Source organism: Myotis daubentonii, chromosome 9, assembly GCF_963259705.1.
Source record: "Myotis daubentonii chromosome 9, mMyoDau2.1, whole genome shotgun sequence".
In the NCBI taxonomy this organism is placed as follows: domain Eukaryota; kingdom Metazoa; phylum Chordata; class Mammalia; order Chiroptera; family Vespertilionidae; genus Myotis; species Myotis daubentonii.
This window is the reverse complement of record NC_081848.1, coordinates 67,723,673-67,748,009: the sequence shown is the minus strand read 5'-3', so window position 1 is coordinate 67,748,009 and position 24,337 is coordinate 67,723,673. Positions and strand designations below refer to the sequence as shown.

At 37.1% G+C, this 24,337-nt stretch overlaps 4 protein-coding genes and 1 pseudogene across 4 annotated transcripts; 4 read left to right on the top strand and 1 right to left on the bottom strand.

Annotated features, from left to right (window-relative positions):
* The first annotated feature begins 774 nt into the window (after nucleotides 1-774).
* Nucleotides 775-1,734, top strand: LOC132241168 (olfactory receptor 8U1-like). The gene has a single exon (XM_059709367.1). The coding sequence runs from the start codon at nucleotides 775-777 to the stop codon at nucleotides 1,732-1,734; it is 960 nt and encodes a 319-aa protein (XP_059565350.1).
* Nucleotides 1,735-5,440: 3,706 nt separating this feature from the next.
* On the top strand, nucleotides 5,441-6,400 carry LOC132241167 (olfactory receptor 8U9). The gene has a single exon (XM_059709366.1). The coding sequence runs from the start codon at nucleotides 5,441-5,443 to the stop codon at nucleotides 6,398-6,400; it is 960 nt and encodes a 319-aa protein (XP_059565349.1).
* Nucleotides 6,401-11,253: 4,853 nt separating this feature from the next.
* LOC132241171 (olfactory receptor 5AL1-like) lies at nucleotides 11,254-12,192 on the top strand. The gene has a single exon (XM_059709371.1). The coding sequence runs from the start codon at nucleotides 11,254-11,256 to the stop codon at nucleotides 12,190-12,192; it is 939 nt and encodes a 312-aa protein (XP_059565354.1).
* A 6,286-nt stretch (nucleotides 12,193-18,478) lies between these two features.
* LOC132241172 (olfactory receptor 5AL1-like) lies at nucleotides 18,479-19,395 on the top strand (annotated as a pseudogene).
* A 3,331-nt stretch (nucleotides 19,396-22,726) lies between these two features.
* LOC132241166 (olfactory receptor 8U3) lies at nucleotides 22,727-23,686 on the bottom strand. The gene is given in 1 exon segment (XM_059709365.1): nucleotides 22,727-23,686. A coding segment is annotated over 1 exon segment (960 nt).
* Between the last annotated feature and the right edge of the window lie 651 nt (nucleotides 23,687-24,337).

Here is a 24,337-nt window from a genome sequence, read left to right as displayed (position 1 = left end):
CCATCGATTTTATTTTGGGTGTTTCTTTTCCAATCTCCTCTTCCTCATCTGTACAATGGGCATAATAATGTGGTTTCCACTTAAAGTTCTGTGGGATAAAATGATATAAATAATTGCCTTATTGCACCTTCTGTACTTACCCGTTTTAGTATTTGCATTATTAGCATGACTATAAATATTATTTTTCAGGCTGTAGTAACCTTAAAGTGATAAATTATTACAACTATATATATAATTGTGTATATATATACATACATATATATACATATGTATATATACATATATATGTATATATATACATATATATGTATATATATACACAATTATATATATAATGTTTCTGAAAGTGGTAGGACAATGTGGAGCTGTGTCGGCACAGGTACAATGACATCTGTCACAGTGGTGTCACTGCAGATTTGTTTTCTTTTATGCTATTTATGTCAACATATTTTCAATAAAAAATCAATTTTAACAAGGCAGCTTATAGTGTTAAATAGCTTAATGGATAAGACCTTTGAATAGAAACCAAGGCAAAGTGGACTATTGCATAGCACCCATCTCTGTATATATAATGGGTTTGGGAGAGGAGACTTATGCTTGTCCCACATATATCTCTGTCTGCCATCCATCCTGTTCCCAATATCCCAGTATGCTAGCAGCCTCTATTAGCAACAAAACCTCTTTACAAGACACTAAAGTAAATCACCACTTGTGGGAATGGCAACTTGAATTTTCCTCTTTTCTCTATTCCTCATGCAGATGCCTTGAAGAGATATGGCCCATATTAATTGCACCCAAGTACAGGAGTTTATTTTTATGGGCCTCGCGAATCAAAAGGAGTGGAAGATGCCTCTTTTTGTGATTTTCTTAACCATCTATCTCTTCACAGTAGTAGGCAATCTAGGTTTGATCCTAGTTATTAAAACAGATGCAAGACTCAACACGCCAATTTACTTCTTTCTTAGCAACCTGGCTTTTGTTGATTTCTGTTACGCTTCTGTCATTACCCCCAAAATGCTTGGGAATTTCTTATACAAACAAAATGTTATCTCCTTCAATGCCTGTGCTGCTCAGTTAGGCTGTTTCCTCACTTTCATGGTATCTGAGTGTTTGCTACTCGCTTCCATGGCCTATGACCGATATGTGGCCATTTGTAACCCTCTCCTCTACATGGTTGTGATGTCCCCAGGAATCTGCATTCAGCTTGTGGTTGTCCCTTACAGCTATAGCTTCCTGATGGCACTGTCTCATACCATCCTCACCTTTCGCCTCTCCTATTGCCACTCCAATGTCATCAACCATTTCTATTGTGATGACATGCCTCTCCTCAGGCTAACTTGCTCAGACACACACGCCAAACAGCTGTGGATCTTTGCCTGTGCTGGTATCATGTTCATATCTTCCCTTCTGGTTGTCTTTGTCTCCTACGTATACATTATTTCTACAATCCTGAGGATGCACTCAGCTGAGGGAAGACGCAAGGCTTTCTCCACATGTGGCTCCCACATGCTGGCAGTCACCATATTCTATGGGACCCTGATCTTTATGTACTTGCAGCCAAGCTCTAACCATTCCCTCGACACAGATAAGACGGCCTCTGTCTTCTACACAGTGATCATTCCTATGCTGAACCCCTTGATCTACAGTCTCAGGAATAAGGATGTGAAAGACGCCCTGAAGAAAGTCACTATCAATAGAAACCAGGCTTCTGGGTTCCTGAAATTTAAAAAATGATTTGACTGTACAAAAGTGACCTGTCCTTAATGAGCTTTTCCCCCCTATAGTAATAAAGGTAGTTGAGTGTCTTGATCTTACTTGGTTCTGAATAAAGATTTGTTCACTGTAAAATGAAATCATTCTCTCAATTCTTTGTATGCAAGTTAGGCTTAAAATTATAATTTATGTGTAGCAACTACCATAAGAATTTACATTGTGTTATTTCTGAAATGAAAAAATGTGAATTTTTGAAATTCCATTATTTCATTTGCTAGTTACATAACTAGTTATTGGCCAAAAATAAACAAAAGTGAAGTCACTCTGAATACCTAATTTAGGATTATAAGAGCGTTTTAACATACTTATGAGTGCTTTAATAATATCTTTCAAATTAAGTGCCAAGAGACCACTGCAAACTAGTGGTGTCAATCAGGCATGATTTTCTTTCCCCTGGGGAGATTTTTCAATGTCTGCAAATATTATTGATTTTCATCATGACAAGGGGGTGTAAAGGAATTCTATTGTTGTCTAGAGCAGTGATCGCGAACCTTTTGAGCTCGGCGTGTCAGCATTTTGAAAAACCCTAACTTAACTCTGGTGCCGTGTCACATATAGAAATTTTTTGATATTTGCAACCATAGTAAAACAAAGACTTATATTTTTGATACTTATTTTATATATTTAAATGCCATTTAACAAAGAAAAGTCAACCAAAAAAATGAGTTCGCCTGTCACCTCTGACACGCGTGTTATAGGTTCGCCATCACTGGTCTAGAGTGTTGAGGCTGGGGATGAGCTGAATAATCTACAAAGCACAAAGGAGTCTCTCACACAAAAATTATACATCCCCGAATGGTAATAGTGCCAATGTTGAGAAAGTCTGCCCTAAACCATTGTCATCTAGACAAGTATTAGGGCAATAATGTCAGACTAAAGGGAGAGTCATAGAGGGGTGTTTCCTCAGAACCAGAGGTAATGTTAATTGATCTCCAGCCTGCCTTGGGATCCCTATGGAGTTTGGACTGTAATTTTTCTGATGGTCTTACTTGCATCATACTCTTACGTAAGATCCCTTGGGTTAGAGTCACTGACAAAACCCAGCAGTTTGTTGCTGCCCAAACCCACTTGCAGAAGAAATAGGAATGCCCTCTAATCAGGTAGATTCAACAGCTACATTTTAAAATTGGGATCAAGATAGTCATTTTTAAATTAAGTAGAAGAAAATAGAATGTTCTTATAAAAATGTAGGTGGCATTTCCTGAAAATAGGGTAGAGTGTTCTCTCTAATTTTATTTCTGTATATATTTCTGATATTACATATAATATAGTTCTTATTAGTTTGAAATGAAAATAAGATTTGAGGTCTCCAAAATAGAATCTATTATACCATTTGAATAAGTCAGGCACTTAACTGGCTAGACTGTAATCTCTGTTAAACTCTTCTCATTTTTGCAAAAGCTAATAATTGTACCTATGATGAGAAGTGAAAGTTTTGAAATCAAGTCATCAATATGTCTCATAATGCCCTAAGGACATTATTTATGAACAAGGGGAATGAATATTGAAATATTATTACAAAAATTAATCTTTTTAACATATTTTTTATTGAGAGTGATAGAAACGTAAATGATGAGAAAAAAATAATTGACTGGCTGCCTCCTGCATACCCCATACTGGGGATCAAGCCCTCAACCCGGGCATGTGCCCTGACCGGGAATCGAACTGTGACCTGCTGGTTCATAGGTCAATGCTCAACCACGGAAGCATGCTGGCCGGGAACAAATATTAATCTCTAATTCTCCACACCAAGCATCTAGAAAAGACTAGAGTAGAAAATGTATGAAAAATCATGAATTTTACGGATGAAGTCCACAATTTATCAAGAGAAAAATGTGGAAGTAGATGACTGCCATAAATGTTAAATGTCATATAAATGAACTATGTGTAAAACGTTTCTCCATCACAAAGAGGGAAACTTGGGTATCAGATCATGGACATTAGAAATCAAGGAGTCTTAGTAGAAGAGGTAGGATTTTGGTAGGCCTTGAAAGATAATTAGAAGTTCTCCCTTCAACTCTTTATCTCATAAACCTGGTAGAGATGAGCATAGAAAAAAGCATATATAGAGTAGAGAAGCATGTAAGGGCATGTAGTAATTAAAGACCACAAAACAAATGTTCTGATTAGATTACTGTGTGTTGGTTGTGACAGAAGCGATGTGAGTATAGTTTGAATATAATATATTATATTCAATATTTTCTAATTTTTAAAACATTATAAATATTTGGGTTAGATGGTAAAAGGTCTTATAAAATATGCTTTCAAATATGTTTGCCTATATATGCATAAAAATAAGATGAGATGACATACTGAAGGTCTTACAGGTACAAAACCATGAAGACTTAGCTGGTATCTTGGGACTTGGAAACCAAATTTTCTATCAAAAGTTGCTTATTTGTTTCAAAATGGATTTTATATATTTGTGGGGCCACAGACTAGGGTTTTAAAACTTTAATTGTCTTACCCATATCATGATGGTTATTAGCTGTAGTAATCTTTAGTGTATTCATTTTCTTCAGATAAATACCCAGAAGTGGAATTGTCAGATCCTATGGTAGTTCAATTTTTTATTTTTGACAAACCCCCATATTGATTTCCACAGTGTCTGTACAAATTTACATCCTCATCAAAAGTGTACATGGGTTCCCTTTTTTCCACATTCTTGCCAATCTTTGTTATGTCTTACTAGCATGTGTTGGTGTTTTTTTGTGTTGTTTTTTTTTGTAACAAGCATGAGTTGATAGATCATTGTGGTTTTTATTTGCATTTCCCTGGTGAATAATGAGGTTAAGCATCTATTCATGTGCCTATTGGCCATTTGTATGTCTGGGAAAATGTTTAGTATTTAGATCTTCTGCCCACCTGTTAATCGAATTATTTATGTTTTGTGAGGAGTTTTTTTGTGTTTTGTGTGGGGTTTCTTGCTATTGAGTTGTGTGAATTCTTTATATATTTTGGATACCACCCCCTTATTATAATATGATTTATAAATATTTTCTCTTATTCAGTAGATTGGATGAAAACTTTTTGACATTACCTGAGCAAAAGTTGTAGTATATAAAAGCCATTAGTCACTGAAAAGACAGGAAATATTAGTAACTTTATCTGTCCAATATGCCAAGTCATGTCCACTGTGAAACAAAGCAATTTATTAGTTTCCTCAAAATTATTTTTAATTTTTGTATGGATAAAGTGAAAGAAAAAGAAATATGGCACATGACATTATAAATTTACTAACGGGTTTGAAGAGTGATGTTACTACAGAACATTCATTTTCCTTTGTGTTATTCATGTTAACTTTTTCCAATACCAATAATATTTTTGAGTTTTGAAAAATTAATATTTAATTGTAAATAATATAATACACAACAGCTTCGAACAGAGAGTCAATATGTACTGCTTACTACCATACCACTCTTATTTTTAAAATACAATTGATTTGGGTGAAAGAAATAAGAATTTCCTCCAAAATATTTACTTTTACTCTTCGTTCCATCCCAGATTCCAAGTATACCACTAAACATTTTAATATTAACACTTTCATATTATCAATAAAACCGATTTTCAGGATGTTAAGTAATAAAAACACATTTTAGAGTTTTAAGGCTAATTTAATTAATATGGATTTAACTCTCCTCTCTCCATCCAGACACACTGAAGGTCCATGGCCCACATCAATTGTACCCAGGTAAAGGAGTTTATTCTCATGGGCCTCACAAATCGTCAGGACTTAAAGATGCCTCTCTTTGTGGTTTTCTTATCCATCTACCTCTTCACAGTAGTAGGCAACCTGGGTTTGGTCCTAGTCATTAAGACAGATGCAAGACTCAACACGCCAATGTATTTCTTCCTTAGCAACCTGGCTTTTGTTGATTTCTGCTATACTTCTGTCATTACACCCAAAATGCTTGGGAATTTCTTATACAAACAAAATGTTATCTCCTTCAATGCCTGTGCTGCTCAGTTAGGCTGTTTCCTGGCCTTCATGACAGCCGAATGCTTGCTTCTGGCTTCCATGGCCTATGACCGATATGTGGCCATTTGTAACCCTCTCCTCTATATGGTTGTGATGTCCCCAGGAATCTGCATTCAGCTTGTGGCTGTCCCCTACAGCTATAGCTTCCTGGTTGCACTGTTTCATACCATCCTCACCTTTCGCCTCTCCTATTGCCACTCCAATGTCATCAACCATTTCTATTGTGATGACATGCCTCTCCTCAGGCTAACTTGCTCAGACACACACTCCAAACAGCTGTGGATCTTTGCCTGTGCTGGTATCATGTTCATATCTTCCCTTCTGGTTGTCTTTGTCTCCTACGTATACATTATTTCTACAATCCTGAGGATGCGCTCAGCTGAGGGGAGACGCAAGGCCTTCTCCACATGTGGCTCCCACATGTTGGCAGTCACCATATTCTATGGGACCCTGATCTTTATGTACTTGCAGCCAAGCTCTAACCATTCCCTTGACACAGATAAGATGGCCTCTGTCTTCTATACAGTGATCATTCCCATGCTGAACCCCTTGATCTACAGTCTCAGGAACAAGGAGGTGAAAGATGCCCTGAAGAAAATCATCATCAATAGAAACCAGACTTTTCTGTTCCTTAAATTAAGAAAGTGACTTAATCAAATAAAAAGTATTTTCTTTATGGCCTGATTTTTTTTCCTCTTAAAACACTATTAGAATGCCTAGTCTTTTTTTTTAATAAGAGGGCAACATTAGTCAATAAGATTATGTAACTTTCAAGTGTACAATTCTATGATACATGATCTATATATTGCATTGTGTGCCCACCACCCAAAGTCAAATCTTCTTTTGTCAGCATATATTTGACCCCCTTTACACTTTACAAATCCCTACCTTCTTCCCTCTGGTAATCAACATACTGCTGTCTGTGTCTGTGAGTTTTTACTTGTTTTTCTTTGTTTGTTCATTTGTTGCTTTCAGTTTTATATCCCACATATGAGTGAAATCATATGGTTCTTAACTTTTTCTGTCTTGGGTTGTTTCCATGTCCATGTCTGGTCTCAATATGAGATTTCTAAATAGGTGTTCAATGAATAATAAATTTTTCTAAAGATGTTCATTTAGGATCAAATTTCTGAAAGTAAAAATAACCATAAGAATTAACCACCATTTATCTCATTTTTCAAATAGAAAACATATTAAAAATGATTAATTATTTGGTTCATAAGATTGTAAACAATTTCCCCATTTCTTAAATAAAAGAATGCATAAAAAGCCAATACCTGAATATATAACTAGTTATAAGTAGAACAGAGACTAAAGTTCAGACTCTCCACTCCTCCAAAATCCCCAGTCCAAGATTCTCTGGTTGCATTAACAATCTCTCACATGAAAGGCAAAGATGCATAGTCTAAGTAATTGTTCCCTGATTTGCTAATATCTTGAGAAAATTTAAGAAAATATAAAACATTTTCATTTTATATATTTAACAATTTGACTTTATTAAAGAGAATAGTACTGCACCCTGACTTTATTTATATCATTACTTTAACATGGCTTTCCACTTACCTGGAAATCTGGTTTGGTCTCAAAAGACTCTGAGAGAACTGCTTTTTTTTATGCCTAGGAGACCTCATTATATTTTTTCCAGTTATCTTTAAAAAATAATAATCTAACTCAAGGATAGAATCCCAGAGGGGCATCATACATTCTAAACAAATATATTCAAAATATTTGAAACATATATGCCATTTTGGCAATTACAAGGATCATTTGCAGTTATACTAAGCAAACCTTGGGTAAGTTGGTTACTATTGATTATGTTATAGCTTATAACACAATGAGCACAGCAGGCAATGTAAAAGAACACATGCTATTGTTAAAGAATGGTTCTGTAGTATGTGCAAGCTCTCCAAGTTTATCAATTAAGTAATGTTGCTACTAAATTTGGAGTCTTTTTAAAGATAAACAATATGGAAAAGGCTAATAGTAAATTGTAAGCACTTGCATATAATTTTTTTCTTTCTATGAGCCTAAAGACCTAAATTATCACCCCAACTCTCCTAATGAATTTGAGGGAGCAATTGATAAATGAGTATTACTATACACTGTAATATAGATAAAGTTATAGCCATAAATATTGGAGTATATTTTTCAAATTAATGCAATGATAATTTTACAATTTTCAAGTACACAGAAAATGGCTTTGAGTTTGCAAAATCATTCATACCATTTAATAATTTTTTATCTTAGGGTCATTTGAATGCTAATGACAAAATGTTACAAATATGCTATTAATGCCTAGAGAGAGATTACATTCAAATAAAAATATTTCTTAAAAAATTCTTAGATCAGAGTCCACTTTGATTTTATTATACATTTTGATGGATCATAGAGACACAAGGTTAGTCTAATACACAGTTCTCAATGTTTCTTTCCTCATCTTCTATTTAGATACATTTACCTCCCATTTGAAGATTTCAGTGGTTCCCTGTTTGCTCACAAAGCTCCTGTAGCAGATTTTGAGTCTGTATTGTATGTAACAAAATTTTATCATTAAATCCAGAGAATTTACAACCTCCTGTTGGGCTGGTGCTTTGGGTCACAGCTGTTCTATTAGAGTATAGATTCCTTGGAGTTTGATCTTAATGTGAATGCTGGGTCTAACATTTGCTACATCAAAAGGTCTCAGACAGTTTATTGAGTTTATGCATGCCTAAGTTTCCATAGCAATATGAAGGTGAAAACAGTGTCAGCTGTTAAATCTATTGTCATAGGATCAAAACAATGGATAAAAAATATTTAAGAGTAAAAGAGTTTTTAAATTGATACTTTTTATATTTATTAAGCCTAATCTTAAAATATTGAACATTTGGAAAACTATTCAAAATAACTTTTAAAAATTTCAGGTTAAAACTGAGCTATGCAACTATTAATATAACAGAAAAAAATTGTCATGATTTTTACTTAAATTTGATGATGATATTATAAAAAGTTTTGACCTTTTTGATTTCAATCAGACAAGTATTTCTTTCTCTTATTTTTTTTGATTATAAAACAACTTTGTGTTTTCTATTTTTATTGCTGACACCATATATATATATATATATATATATATATATATATATATATATATGGCACACAGATGCCTCCAGAGGACATAGGATTAGAAAGATCATTGAACCTGAAGGTGTAAGGAAGAAACAGTAGGGGTTTTTGAAAGAGTTTGAAGAACATGTCTAATGCATGGATAATAAAAGCAGAGCCTTTAATATAAAGAATTAAATGGACAAGTAATAAACTCAGAGATTGCTTTGTTCTGGAAATTAAAGTTATATTCAATAGAGTTCAGTGTTGAAGAGCTGCCAAAGAAAAAAGCTTTATTGGATTTTGGAATAAACAAGTGATAGTAAACTTTGTGAGGGCATTTCTTGGTTAAATGGGAAAAGAAAGTGGTTTATACTTGGTTAAGATATAAATATGATTGAGAAACTGAGGGTTGATGTCTGTTCTGAGATGTTTGGTTCAAAAGTAGTGAAAGGGAAAAAAAGATAAAGTAGTAATCAAGATAAAGTTTCCAAGGAGAAAATAAATGTAAGGGTGATGCTTTTTATATTTTGTTATGTTTTATCTGTCTAAACCATGTAGAAGGTGCATATTAGGCTACCTGAGACAATGTTGCAATAAAGGAAAATCAAATTAACATCTTTTCTGTTTAGGAAAGGAAAACATAATTCCACAAGCTTATAAGCATTCATAATACAGCTTGAGTTCATAAAAATGCCCTGTGAAATTTAGTTCTTCTAAATCAGCAGTTCTCAACCTGTGGATCGCGACCCCTTTGGGGGTCGAACGACCCTTTCACAGGGGTCGCCTAAGACTATCAGAAAACACATATATAATTACATATTGTTTTGTGATTAATCACTATGCTTTAATTATGTTGAATTTGTAACAATGAAAATACATCCTGCATATCAGATATTTACATTACGATTCATAACAGTAGCAAAATTACAGTTATGAAGTAGCAACGAAAATAATTTTATGGTCGAGGGTCACCACAACATGAGGAACTGTATGAAAGGGTCCCAGCATTAGGAAGGTTGAGAACCATATTGCCCAAATGTTACTCACTTTTGATCATTTATTGACTTGGAGATAGGTACTAAAACAATGTCTCTTTATAATTAAAAGCTGTTTTACAATATGAAAAATTGTTCACTGCTGCGTATTCTACCAAAAGACAGCCAGAAAATTCACAATCCTATTTTTCCCTGGCAACCACCATACTCTTGTCTGTGTCTATAAGTTTTTGTGTGTTTATCTTTCTTGTTTGTTCATTTCTTTCAGTTTTATATCCCACATATAAGTGAAAACATATGTTTTTTTTTTTATTTTTCTGTCTGACTTGTTTCTTTTACCATGACATTTTCAAGTCCAACCATGGTGTCACCAATGGTAGTATATCATCCTTTCTTATGGCTGAGTAGTATTCCATTGTATATGTACCATATCTTCTTTATCCAATCATCTATCAAAGGACACTTCAGCTGTTCCCATGTCTTGGCCACTGTGAATAATGCTACTATTAACAAAAGGGTGCATATATCTTGGCAAATAAATGTTTTCAAAGTTTTTGGGAGAGGGGTTACAAGTTCATATGGTAATTTGATTTTTAACTTTCTGAGGAACCTCCACAATGTTTCCATAGCGGCTGTATCAGTTTGCATTCCCACCAGCAGTGAATGAGGGTTCCTTTTTCTCCACATCCCCTCCAACGCTCCTTAGTGCCTCTCTTGTAGGTGTGAGGTGATATCTCATTGTAGTTTTTATTTGCATTTCCCTAGTAGCTAGTAAAGTTGAGCATCTTTTCATATATCTGTTGCCCATTTGTATGTCTTCTTGGGAGAAGTGTCTGTTCAGGTCCTCTGCTTATTTTTTAACTGAATTGTTTGCTTGTTTAGTGTTGAGTTGTAAGAATTCTTTATATATTTTGGATATTTACCCCTTGTTGGAGCTGTTTGTTATTACTCCCATTTTATATCTTTCACGCCTATTTTTGGTAATTTTTAATGTTCTTATGAAATGATGAAATGATTATTTTGTGAGATAAATGTACAATTTAAGAAATCATTTTTATATAGGCTGTCATAATCACTTACATTTTTAATGTTTCTTTTTTCCTTTATATTTCAAGAAAAGTGCAACACAGACATTGCAATTGTATTAATTATAAAACTTTAATCAAAGTACTTTTATTCTTTTTTTTTTTTACAGTGGATTTTCTATGTTGGAATTTCTGCCTGGACCAAATCCTTTCACAGTGAAAGCATAAGTAAAACCCACTCATAATTCACAGGTTCTGTCAGAGATCTACTTAGACTGAACTTAATATAACCTCCTGGTGATCCGGGGATCTTCTCACATTTAATTGATTTTATCTCACTGAGTCAAGATTATTCAGTGTGTGCTCTGGGGGAGTTCATTGCAGAATTGTTTATTTCATGGCAAAGGGCAATCATTCAGCAGTCACTGAATTCATCCTCTTGGGCCTAACAGATAATCCACAGCTTCAAGCCGTTCTCTTTTGTGTATTCCTTCTGATTTACTTAGTTACTGCCTTGGGTAATCTGGGTTTGATTGTGCTAATTCAGGTCAGTCCTCAGCTTCACATACCCATGTATTTTTTCCTCTGTCATCTGGCTTTTGTTGATTTCTATGGTACCTCCGCCATCACACCAAACACCCTCGTGAACTCATTTCGTGAAATTAAAAGTATGTCATTTTATGCATGTGCCACTCAAGTGTGTTGCTTTATCACATTTTCTGTTTGGGAATTATTAATGCTCTCTGTCATGGCATATGATCGGTATGTGGCCATCTGCAACCCTCTACTCTATGTAGTTCTCATGCCTAGAAAACTCTGCATTCAAATGGTCACTAGCTCTTATATTTATGGATTCACTGTGGGACTCATACAGGCAGTGGCAACATTCCACATGTCTTTCTGTGACTCTAATGTGGTCAATCAATTTTACTGTGATGACGTTCCCTTGATTGCTCTTGCCTGTTCCGATACCCAAGTCAAAGAGCTGATGTTGTTAATCATTGCTGGATTCAATGTTTTTTGCTCTCTTATCATTGTTCTGGTATCCTATGTATTCATTGTCTTTGCCATCTTAAGGATTCGTTCTGCTGCAGGAAGACAGAAAGCCCTTTCTACCTGTGCTTCTCACCTGTTTTCTATTACTATGTATTATGGGACCCTCAGTTTTATGTACCTTCAGCCCAAGTCAAGCCACTCACTAGATAAAGACAAATTTGCTTCAGTATTCTATGCAGTAGTGATTCCCATGCTAAATCCATTGATCTACAGCTTGAGAAATCAAGAGGTAAAAAATGCTTTGAAAAAAATTATTGAAAAGGTATATTCTAGTAATTAATAATGAATTATGTTGTTACTAAAGAAGTGCTGGATATGGAGTAAAAAAAATTAAAATAAAGGCTTATACAGTGGTACAGTGCCATGAAACACAGGAGCCTTTGTCTTCTGGGACTTAGTTTCCTGATCTCTATTTTCATGAAAAATAGTATTTTATTGGTTTTGCTTGCACATGGTAGATATTTCATCAATGTTTGTATGTTTAGTTGTTGAATTGTAAAAAAGGGATAAAAATTGTCTGCACCTTTTGACTATGAGATGTTTCAACAATGGAGAGGAAGATTTAAGCACCTTAAAATCATAACTTTTTCTTATTTCACTGTGGTATTGAGAATTTTAGGTTGTCTTGAAAGACATGAACTATGCAGGTAAGATTTTCTTTCATAGTTGAACAGGGGGAAAATAACAAGGTGTTTGGGTGAGGATTTTGATTTTAAAATGCCAGGAAAGTGACCATACTTTTCACTTTACAATGTCCCTATTGATATGGTTGAACATTTTTTTAAAGACTTTACTTTTTAGAGTTGTTTTGGTTTATGGCAAAATTGAAGGGGAGGTACACAGATGTGTCATATACCCCTGTTGCCACACATGCATAGTCTCCCTATTATCAACATTGTTAGCCAGATATGCTATATTTGTTGCAATTGATAACCCTATATTTACACATCATAATCACCCAGTTTACCTAAAGGTTCACTCATGTCATACATTCTATGGGTTTGAAAAAAATGTATAATTACTTATATCCATCACTGTAATATTATAGAGTGTTTTTACTGCCCTAAAAATCCTCTGTGTTATGTTTATTCATCTCTCCCTTACTACCCCCAGCCTTGGTAACCACTTATCTTTTCATCCTCACCTGAGGATATTTTTCAATTGATTTTTAGAGAGAGTGGGAGAGAGAGGGAAAAACAGAGAGAAATATCAATGTGAGAGGAACACTTCGATTGGTTGACTCCTTCACAAGCCCTGACTTGGCCCTGGCCAAGGAGGAGCCTGAAATCAAGGTATGTTCCCTTGGCCAGAATCAAACCTGGGATTCTTCAGTCTACAGGCCGACTCTCTATCCACTTAGCCAAACCAGCTAAGGCTGATTTTTTTTTAAAATATGAGTTTTATTGATTTGAGAGAGAGAGGAAGAGACAGCGATAAAGAGATAATAACATTGATGAGAAATATCAATCAGCTGCCTCCTACATGCCCCCTACTAGGAATTGAACCTACAACCCAGGCATGTGCCCAGAACAGGAATCAAGCCAGCGACCTCTTGGTTCATAGGTCTATGCTCAACTCCTAAGCCACATCTGAGGTTTTTGGTGCAATCTAAATCATTACTTGTAGGCTGCAAAATACAACAGCAAGTTAACTCGCTTCATTATAATGCATACATACCATGACCTCTTACTAAAATCCAAAATTTAATGAACTTTAGACTAAAGCATAAAATGTAGTTAAACATTTTGTAAGTTGTTTCATGTGAGTTAAAAAAAAATCTTTGTTTTTAGTTATTAATTCTTTATTATGCTTGTATTCAGTATACAGATGTAAAATTTCAAGTGAATGTTCCTTACCTGTTAAGCAAATTGGATTCCAAAAGATTAACCATAATATAATTTCTCATGTTTGTAAGACCTCATTGCATTTTTTTTTCTTCAGACATGTTCAAAGTGATGTAATACAAGGAAAATGTTCTAGAGGAAACAATAAATAGTACAAAACATACAATCTATATTACAAAAAGCCAGTGGCTGTGTCACCGTAAGAACCAAACGACTGTTCAACAGGAGGTGCGTTGATGAGTCCTGCGGGTGCCACGGGTCTGGGGTCCCATGCGATTTTGCGTGCTGAGCCTCTAGTACTTAAATAATGTTAAGTATTGTTGGAATTCACAGTTTTTGCCTCCATATCTATTGGACTCTGGTTGTGTTGTGGATTATTCAAAGAGAGTATGTAATGGGGTATTACAGAATTTACCAGGTGACCGAAAAATATGCAGGTGTACCCGTAGATACAGGAAAAACACATTTAATTTCAGATGTTTTACATGTACTAGTACAGTGACTCAGGGGTCAGTCCTCCAAATCCTGAGTGAGTCAATATGGAGGAAGCTCTCCCTTTATACCTTTTGGTTTCTTTGTCCCCCAAATATGGATGGGACTCCTGGACCTTTCGCAGGTTTTGCAAAAAGCCCTGTGTGTTGGGATGGGGCAGTGAGACCACACCTAAAGTCCTGGCCTGGTGCCAGAGCTGGTAACCCCCTCTGGGGGTTGTGTATTGGTCATGGTTTATGGCCTCTGTAAAATGTGAGTATTTAGGTGAACAGGTCTTGCAAGATTAGAAAGGGGCAGTAACTTAATTATAGGCTATCAAAAATGAACATTAGGGTACTGGCACAGATTCAGATTGCTACCCCCCCCCCAAAAAAATGTCTTATTTTCCCCATCATGGTCGGGGGGAGAATCAAAATAGTTGAGGTATGTGACAGTGATAATTCATCTGATTATAGAGTGATATATTGTATGAATTTAAAGAGTGAATAGTAACAGAATGTAAACCTGAAAATTGAGAAGCACTTTAAGCTTGATTAAAGTCTGACAGGCCGAAATTAGTATGCTGGCCACACACTTCACAGGGCATAGTCACAGTCTGTACCCCTTAGACAAGACCTGGACTGCCATGGGCAATGTAAACCAACTGGCTATAAAAAGAGGACCTGAAACCCATACAAATTATCCTTGTGAATCCTAAGCAACTCTTGGATCAAAGACACTGTACTGTCATACCGTACTGCTCATGGAAGGTTAATGCTCGATGGAGTTCACTCCTCGTGGAGGTCTCTCGAGTCTGACGCCTGCTGCTGCCCGGTTGAGCCACTCCTCGGTTGAGCCACTCCTCACTGAGGCCTCCCAGAGGCACCACTGAGCTGCTGTCACAGCCCATTCCAGAACCAGAGCTGTTCCAGCCACATCCAGAGACGCATGCCCAACAACATCAGCATTCGGATCCTCTAAACCAGCACGCACAACACCAATAGATTTGTAAGTTCCCTGTGTGAATACAATAAACCGAGTGATTTGCAACTGCATAAATGTCACTGTAGTATATATTTCCTCCAGTGATTCTTATAATGTTAAGTGGAAAATAATTAATAAACGCTCGAGCCTCAGGGCACCTTAGAGTAGTCTCGGTGCAAGACTACTTGAAGTCCCACAATGGACTCACTCATGTACATGATAATAAAAATAGTAACATTGATGATTTAGCTGACCTACATTGACTGGAACAGGACCACAAGAAAGTGGGCATTTGCGTCCCCTTGGAACCCTCCTCCACATTCCCCTGGCCCTACTGCCTTATCCACTTGACCACTTCCTGGCTGTTCACCTGGCCCTTGTTCACATGACCACTTCCGGCTGGTCACCAGGGTCCTCCCCACTGTTGACTTGACCACTTCCAGCTGGTGACCAGGCTCCACCCTTTGTTCATGTGACCACTTCCAGCTGGTCACCTGGCCCTCACCCTTGTTTCTGAGACCTCGACCCATTGTTCACCTGACCGCTGAGCCACACTGGCCAGGCTGCTTTGCTCTCACATAGACGAGTGGACATCCCAATCTCTGGAAGTTGGGTTAAGTGCCTAACACCCACAGCCCCAGATCAAATTCTGGTCACAGGCTTCCTTCCAACCAGAGGGAAGGGCAGCAAGAAGAAGGATTCCAGCTCCCCTTTAAGATAGCAGTGGGTGTCCATGAGCCGAGGGATCCCACAATGTCCCCACCATGGGGGCATCTCACACTGGACCGTCCTGTGACCCTCACAGCACTGCCAGTGGGATCTGATAAAAGGGAAAGAGCTGTGTTAAGCCCCTGAAGCCCCGTTCCATTCAGGGAGCACTGTTCTGCCCCCACCAGTGTCACTTACTGCTCACCGGGCCCTGAGGGCCAGTTTTCTGCCTCATTCACAGGGAACACCCTTCCTTAAGGACAGGGACCTTCTTGCTGCCATCCAGAGTCTGGACCACAGGAAAGTGGGGCATTTGCGTCCTCTTGGGACCCTCCTTCGCATTGCACTGGCCCCACCACCTCATCCACTTGATGGCTACTGACTGTGCACCTGGCCCTTGTTCAGTTGACCACTTCCTGCTGGTCACCTGGGCCCTTCCCACTTGTTTCCTAGACTCTGGCCCTTTGTTCACCTGACCACTGAGCCACACTAGCCGGGCTGCTTTGCTCCTCATGCAGACGGGTGACTTCCAAATCTCTTGAAGTTGGGTTCAGTGCCTAATACCACAGCCCCAGATCAACTTCTGGTCACAAGGTGCCTTCCACTCAGTGGGGAGATCGGCAAGATGGGGGATGCCAGCCCCCTTTTTAGACAGCCGTGGGTGTCTATGAACCTAGGAACCCCACATTGTCCTCACCATGGGGGCGTGTCACACTAGACTGTTTTGTGACCCTGCCAGCCCTACCCGTGGGCTCTGACATCAGGGAAAATGCTGTGTTAAGCCCCTGAAACACCGTTCCGTTCAGAGAGCATTGACCTGCCCCCACCAGAGTCACTTACTGGTCGCTGTGCCCTGAGGGCCAGCTTTTTGCCTCACTCACAGGCCACGCCCTTCCTTGAGGACAGGGACCATTTGCTACCATCCAGAATCTGGGCCTGTCCCAATTAGTGTAGGTCAGCTAAATCATCAATATAAATGTTATTATTAACATGTACAGGAGTGAGTCAATTGTGGAACTTAAGTAGTCTTGCATCCTTGAGACTACTCTATGATTCACTAAGGTAAAGGTTTATTTATTACTTTCCACTTAACATTACAAGAACTACTGGAGGAAATATACTACAGAGACATTAATGCAGTTGTGAATCACACGGTTTTTTATACTCACAGAGAACTTACAAAGCTCCTGGTGTTGTGGGCACTGACTTAGGGGACCAGGATGCTGATGTTGTCTGGCGTGCTTCTCTGGATGCGGCTGGAACAGCTCTGGTTCTGGAGCAGGCGTGACAGGAGCTCAGTGGTGCCTCCGGGAGTCCTCTGCGAGTAGCAGCTCAATGGGGCAGCAGCAGTTGTCAGACTTAAGACATCTCAGCGATGATAGAACTCCATGGAGGATTAGCCTTCTGCAAGCGTCACGATATGGCAGTGTGGTGTCTTCCATCCAAGGACTGAGCACGGGGAGCTCAGGATTCCCAAGGATAACTTGTATGGGTTTCAGGCCCTCTTTTTATAGGCAGTCTGTTTACATTGCCCATGGCAGTCCAGGTCTTGTCTAAGGGGAACAGACTGTGAGTGCGCTTACAGGGACTATGCCCTGAAAAGTGTGTGGCCAGCATGCTAATCGCGGCCTGTCAGACTTTACTCAATCTTAAAGCGCTTTGCAATTTTCAGGTTTACATTCTATTACAATTCACATTTTAAATTCATACAATGTATCACTCTATAATCAGATGAGTTATCACTGTCACAAGGTAGTAAGAAATGGTTTTTAGTAACAAACTTTGGATTCATTTGTTCCATTATTCTAGTGATGTATCTGGAGCCACTACTAATTACTGAGTCCTATTAGATATTGTTAAAAAATGGGAAAAGTAGAACTATCTCTGCTTACCAAGTTTTTGAAATTTAGAGTAGGTTACAAACAAATTAATAGGTGAATGAATAGTTGGATGTAACATGCTAAGAGATACTGAAACACCTCTAGAATGAAGTAAAATTTCACCTGTAATCTGAGAAATAATAGAATTTTACTAGCCAAGTAAAGAAGTGAAGATACAGGGAAGTGTATGCTGGCCAAACTATGTACAGAATCTGAGTAACATCTGAGAAATTTGTAAATGCAACAGGACTGAAGCATGGAGTTCACATGAAGAATGCCACAAGAGGTGATAGTAGTCTGCAAAGTAGGATTTGCTTATCAAAGGTTGGGTTAACCATGTTAAGAAGTGTGGCCTCTATTCTAAAGTCAATGAGAAACAACGAGCTAATATTTGCATGTTTAATAGTGTGATGGGCACAGAAAGGATGGCAAGGCCCTCTTTATATCTTTATAAACCTCCACAGTTTTATGTTTTGGAATTTCTGCCTAAAACAAATCACTTCATTCTGCAACCAGAACTAATATGAAGATTCTTCATAGAGTGCAATTATAGAAGGTCAGTATCAGTTCCTAACAACTGCTTGATTATTGCCAATGGAGACAAGAATGCTCAGAATGTGTGCTCTAGAGGGTTTTAAGATGTAAAAATCATCATCATAATAATTTTTAAATCTATTCCATGGCCAAAGGCAATTATTCAGCAGTGTCAGAGTTTATCTCCTCAGGATTCACAGATAGTCCATACCTTCAAGCCATTTTTTTTTTGCATATTTCTAGTAATCTATTTAGCTATTTTCCTGAGTAATCTTGGCTTTATTGTGCTGATTCAAACCAGTCCTCAGCTTCACACACCCATGCATTTTTTTCCCTCAGCCACCTGGCTTTTGTTGATTTTTCTTTTACTTCGTCTCTCACCCCAAACACCTTGGTGAATTTCCTGTGTGAAGTGAAAGGTATAACATTTTATGCATGTGCCATTCAGGTGTGCTGCTTAACCACATTTATAATGTGTGAACAGTATCTGCCCTCAATCATGGCATATGATGAGTATATTGCCATCTGCAACCCTTTATGTCATTCTTATGCCTAGAAAACTGTAATTGAATCATTGCTAGCACATACATTTATGAATACAGACAGTGGTGACATTCCACTTGCCTTTTGTGACTTCAATATGGTCAACCACTTCTACTGTGATGATGTTCCCTTGATTGCTCTGGCCTGTGTGATACTCAAGTCAAAGAACTGCTGTTGGGAATCATTTCTAGGTTCAATGCCCTTTGCTCGCTACTGATTGTGATCCTTTCTTATTTCCTTCATCATCTTTGCCATACTAAGGATCCATTCTGCTGAAGGAAGACAGAAAGCTTTTCCTACCTGTGCTTCCCATCGGACCTCCATCACAATATTTTATGAGACAATCATTTTTATGTACCTACTTTCCAAGTCAAGCCATTCTGTGAACACATAAATTTGTTTTGGTGTTTCATGTGGTAGTGATTCCCACAACCCATTCATCTATAGCTTGAGAAACCAGGAGGTAAAAAAAACTCACTGAAAAGAATTAAAGAAAAGTTGTGCTTGGCTATTAAATAACTGAAATATTATTGGACAAGGAGGAATCAGAGGACTTTGAGTTGTGTTTTACTTACGACTAAATTAAGTACCAAGAAAGTCTGAGAGAGAAAAAAGAGGTCTCTACATATGATCACTAGTGGTTCTTCACAGATTACACTCTAATTTACTTGTTAAGGTCAAAATACGTAGGAAAAATATGGGCTTCTCTGAACTAATACATAAATGAGAAATATAACTGAGAGAACATGAGGGAATTATAAGTAGGCATACAAAAAGTATAAATTAAATTTATTAGAATACTTACATTCTAGATATTTTTTAAATCTTATACTTCTAAAACAATTTTTATATTAAATTAAAGCTTGTTTTCAAGGAATTTTAATTATATGCATTTTTAAATTATCCTTTTTCAAAGGCAAATAGGGTAAAGACCACTTAATTTATCCATCTTGTAAGTCCTGATTTTTACATGTTAAATTTGATGTGTGTGACTTGTTAGTATTGATGAGGACTAAATGAGTTAATAAATGCTAAAAATTTACAATTAGGCGAAACAATAGCAAATACTCAACAAATCTCACCTACTTTTCTTCTTTCCCATATTGTTAATAGTAGTGCAGAAATATTGGCTGATGGTCTCTTTTTTTTAATCTTTATTGTTGAAAGTATTACATAGGTCCTCCTTTTCCCCCATTAGCCTCTTCCAGCCTGCTTGGGTTCTGGTCTTTTTTTCAAATAAAATATTTAAAAACAAGTTATACAGAAAGTGTTCTGTTCTTTTAATAACAATTCAGTCTTCACTTAACAAGCGGACAAGAATTGAAGAGAAACTAAATCAAAGAAATTATAATATAAAGTCTGAAGCTATTAGTATCAATATGCAAGAATAATTGCTTGAGGAAGGCCAGGAAGGGTGGGGGGGGCAGGAGGGGGGTGGTAAGAGGGGGGTGGTAACCAATGGACATAAGACACTGGGGAGTAGGGGAGGCCAGGGGATGGTCAAGGGCGGGGGGAAAAAAGGAGACATATGTAATACTCTTTGTAATACTTCAAGCAATATATATATATATATATATATATATATATATATATATATATATATGCAAAAAAAAAGAATAATTCCTTGGATTTCTATTCAAAGTAGACCACAGATTAGTTGTAGGTACAAAAAATCCAATCCTATTTACAGAAAAATATCTTCAAGATGATCCATGTCACTGACAATAATGATAATAAAGCTGATATTCAACAATCCTATATTAGGTTGATTGTGTCTTGGTCCTTACATATATTTCTACCTAAATGTTTATACACCAGTTTGTGAGGTGAGAATGTTCCTTATTTTACAAATAATTGGAGCTTTATATGCCACAAAACCAGGAGGAACAAACCTCAATTTTGGGGCAAACTTTCTGAAATCTGTCTGTCATGTTCTTCACTAATCTTGGACACTGCCAAGGATGAATCCATTTCCCACTATTTTTTTTTACCAGTCTCTTGATTCCATATCCAGACACAAAAAACATTTTGGAGATCACAAAAAGAAGGATAAAAATACAAACATTTTATTTCAATACACCTAGAGACAAAAAGAAGAATGCTGCTTTTGATATTTTGACTGAGGGACTGGTGTCTCAAGAGATGAGCCCTGCCACCTGAAACAATGGCTGGAGTCCAGTCCTGGAGGCTGCTCAAAACTGTGTGTCCCTGTCCAGGAAGAATGAATAACATGTCTATCAAGTACACCTGGATTTCTTGGTCCCTGAGAAAAGCCAGGTTTACCTTAGAAGTGATTGCTGATAGTAAGGAATTAAAATTGGGTAAAAACTTCAATTTAATTAGTGTCTGGGCATTGCTGTTATTAATCATTTTATGAAGCAGAAAGGTGCAGAAAACTCCAGAAGGCCTGTGTTTTTCAGGCAAGGCACCAAGATCCTGCAGGTGTGAATTTCTTTACCTGTAAAAAGAGAGAGACTGTCTATGATGCTTCTATTTGTCTCATATGTGATAGGTGAGAATAGACATGTTTATTAGTCTATATAACTATATAGTCAGAAGGCAAACTGTGGTGAATGGAAACATCATGTTTCTGTCAAAATTGCTTTAAAAACCAGAGAATTTATTCAACTCCCAAGGTTCTAAAAGTACCTTCTAGCAGCACATTTGAGTTATTTACAAAATAAGCTCAGAAGAGGAAATAATTAGCTAGTGTCACAAACCTCAAACTGCCCTCTGTACAATGACTGCAACTATCACAACCTCCTTCTACAATGGTAAAATAATAAAAATAAATAAATCACTAATATAATTATTTTTATGAAATGTCAAAATAAAAGTACATCAAATCATTGATTTTTAAATTTCATGTCATTGTCCTATAAGGGTGATTGAATAAATAGCAGGCTCCTAAAATTATTTCTACTTGAACAAAAATGCAAATACATTGAATTTATTCATTTAAAAGTACAATTTATTATAAACCATGTCCTTCAAATTATATTTTAAAACCTGATATTGATTATCAGACTTAAATCTAGATAATCTATATTATAATACACCTTATTCTTAACACCCATAGTATTAGGAAAACAAAAATCAGATTGTCTTGAATTTGCACTTAGAATTTTCATATAACTAGTTATGTGACCTTAGGTAATTTATACATAATCAAAGCCCAGAGGTGAAACCTCACACACTTCTATGTTTGTTTAATTTTATTAAGCAAGACTGCTTGATTAAGTGCCTGGCAGGTAGTAGAAAACTAACCAGATTTGTCTTTACTTAAAGACCAATAAACTTTTGAGCGCTCAATGAATTAATCTTTAATTACATATAACACACATTTATATAACAAGCATTTATCTAGCACTTATTAGCACAGGATATTTTTCTAAGCATCTCATAAATATTAACTTGTTTAGTCTTCAAAAGAAGCGAATGAGTAGGGTCCTATTATTTTCTAAAATTGGGAAGAGAGTCACAGAGTTCAGGCCAATTGTCCAAGGTTGCACAGATAATAAAGGAAGGAGATAGAATTCAAACTCGGGGAGTCTTGGTTCCAGAGCTGTTCTAACAAAAGGAGGCCACTCACTGTCTTTGCTTGGGATCCACATGTGTGTGTTTGCCAGTGTGTTTGTGTTTGAAGATAATTTCAGTGGTCTCTAAAGGCTGAGTGGGACTCTGACTCGCACTGACTGTCCAGGACTGGCCCGGGTCCTTACATACAATGTCAAGGTCTGTCGAAGTAATAGTCACATTTTCAGTTGATTGGGAAAGAATTCCATGAAATATCAGCAAGAGAAAGCTTGATTTATTTCCCTTTTTGTACTTAGTAAAGCGTTTAGTAGTATTATTTTCTTGATTTTAAGATCTTTAAGGTTTCACACCCTTTATCCAAGGCCTTTTTGGAGGCATCTTTCACCTCTTTGTTCCTTAGACTATAGATGAGGGGGTTCAACATGGGGATCACCACTGTGTAAAATACAGAAGCCATTTTGTCTGTGTCCAGGGAGTGGTTTGATTTGGGCTGCAGGTACATAAAGATGAGGGTGCCTTAGAAAATAGTAACAGCCACCATGTGGGAGCCGCAGGTAGAAATGGCCTTGCGTCGCCCCTGGGTAGAGCGGATCCTTAGGATGGCGACAACGATAAAGATGTAAGAGGTGAGGACAATGGAAGAAGAACAGATCATGTCAAAGCCAGCAAAGGCGAAGATCAGAATCTCCTTCACGTGTGTGTCTGAGCAGGACAGAGCCAAGAGGGGGATGTCATCACAATAGAAATGGTTAATGACATTGGGGCCACAGTAAGTTAGCCGGAAGGTGATAATGGTGTGGAACAGAGCAACCAGAAAGCTGTATATGTATGGAACTGCCACCAGTTGAACACAGACTCTTTTTGACATCACGGTTGAATAATGCAGGGGACTACAGATGGCTACGTAGCGATCATAGGCCATGGAAGCTAAAAGGAAACACTCAGTGATCATGAAGGTGAGAAAACAACCCAGTTGTATTGCACAGGCGTGGAAAGGAATTGTGTTATATTCCACAACAAAGTTCACCATCATCTTCGGCGTGATAGCAGAGGAGTAACAAAGGTCAACAAAGGCCAAGTGACTGAGGAAATAATACATAGGGCTGTGGAGTCGAGCATCGATCCTGATTAAGGTTATCAATCCAAGGTTACCTAGCACTGTGACCAGATAGATGACTAAAAACACCACAAAGCACGGGGCCTGCAGCTCTGGCCGGTCCGTAATTCCCTTGAGAATAAATTCAGTAACATGAGTGATGTTAACTTCAGCCATTTATTCTGGCAGATTTTATTGCAAGTTGAAGAATGAAAATGACACTTTTCATGGCCCCTGCCAGGTTTGGGGAAAAGTGATCACTGATGTTTTCTCACCTTGAATCATGTCATCTTGTGGGCAAAAAGGTACACCTTAGCTCTCTAATGACACACAATACTTGCCCCGGTAGAGGAATCTTTTACTCTCAAAATAGTCTTCTTAACAGCTCTTTTGTTTTGTAATTTTAGGAAGTAAGGGAGGATGTTGATTAAAAGTTAAATATTATCTGAAAAAAAATATCTTAAGGCAACTAACACTAATACTCAGTGTTTTTGTTGGCAGTATCTATTTTATGCACATATAAGTATGGCAGCACAAAAATGTGTAATTCATAAATGAAACTAGATTATTTCCTTGTGTTTCAATTTTGTGCATGTTTCACAGCTCTAAAATATATCAAAATAATCTAGTATGACTTATTGATTTTCCTATATCCCATTCCCACTTATCTAGGTTAAGTACTTTATGGTCTATAAGCTAAAACAGTTCATCAGAAATTGAGAGAATTGAAGATTGAAGAAGTAGTAAAAGTACAAATAGATATCCTTTATAAAGTACTAAAAAGCAGAGAGTATGAGAGTGAAAAATGCAGTTAAGATATTAGTGGTA

Bases quoted from the DNA above. Each gene is read 5' to 3' on its own strand.
- LOC132241171 (XM_059709371.1), top strand. From the start codon at position 11,254: ATGGCAAAGGGCAATCATTCAGCAGTCACTGAATTCATCCTCTTGGGC.
- LOC132241168 (XM_059709367.1), top strand. From the start codon at position 775: ATGGCCCATATTAATTGCACCCAAGTACAGGAGTTTATTTTTATGGGC.
- LOC132241167 (XM_059709366.1), top strand. From the start codon at position 5,441: ATGGCCCACATCAATTGTACCCAGGTAAAGGAGTTTATTCTCATGGGC.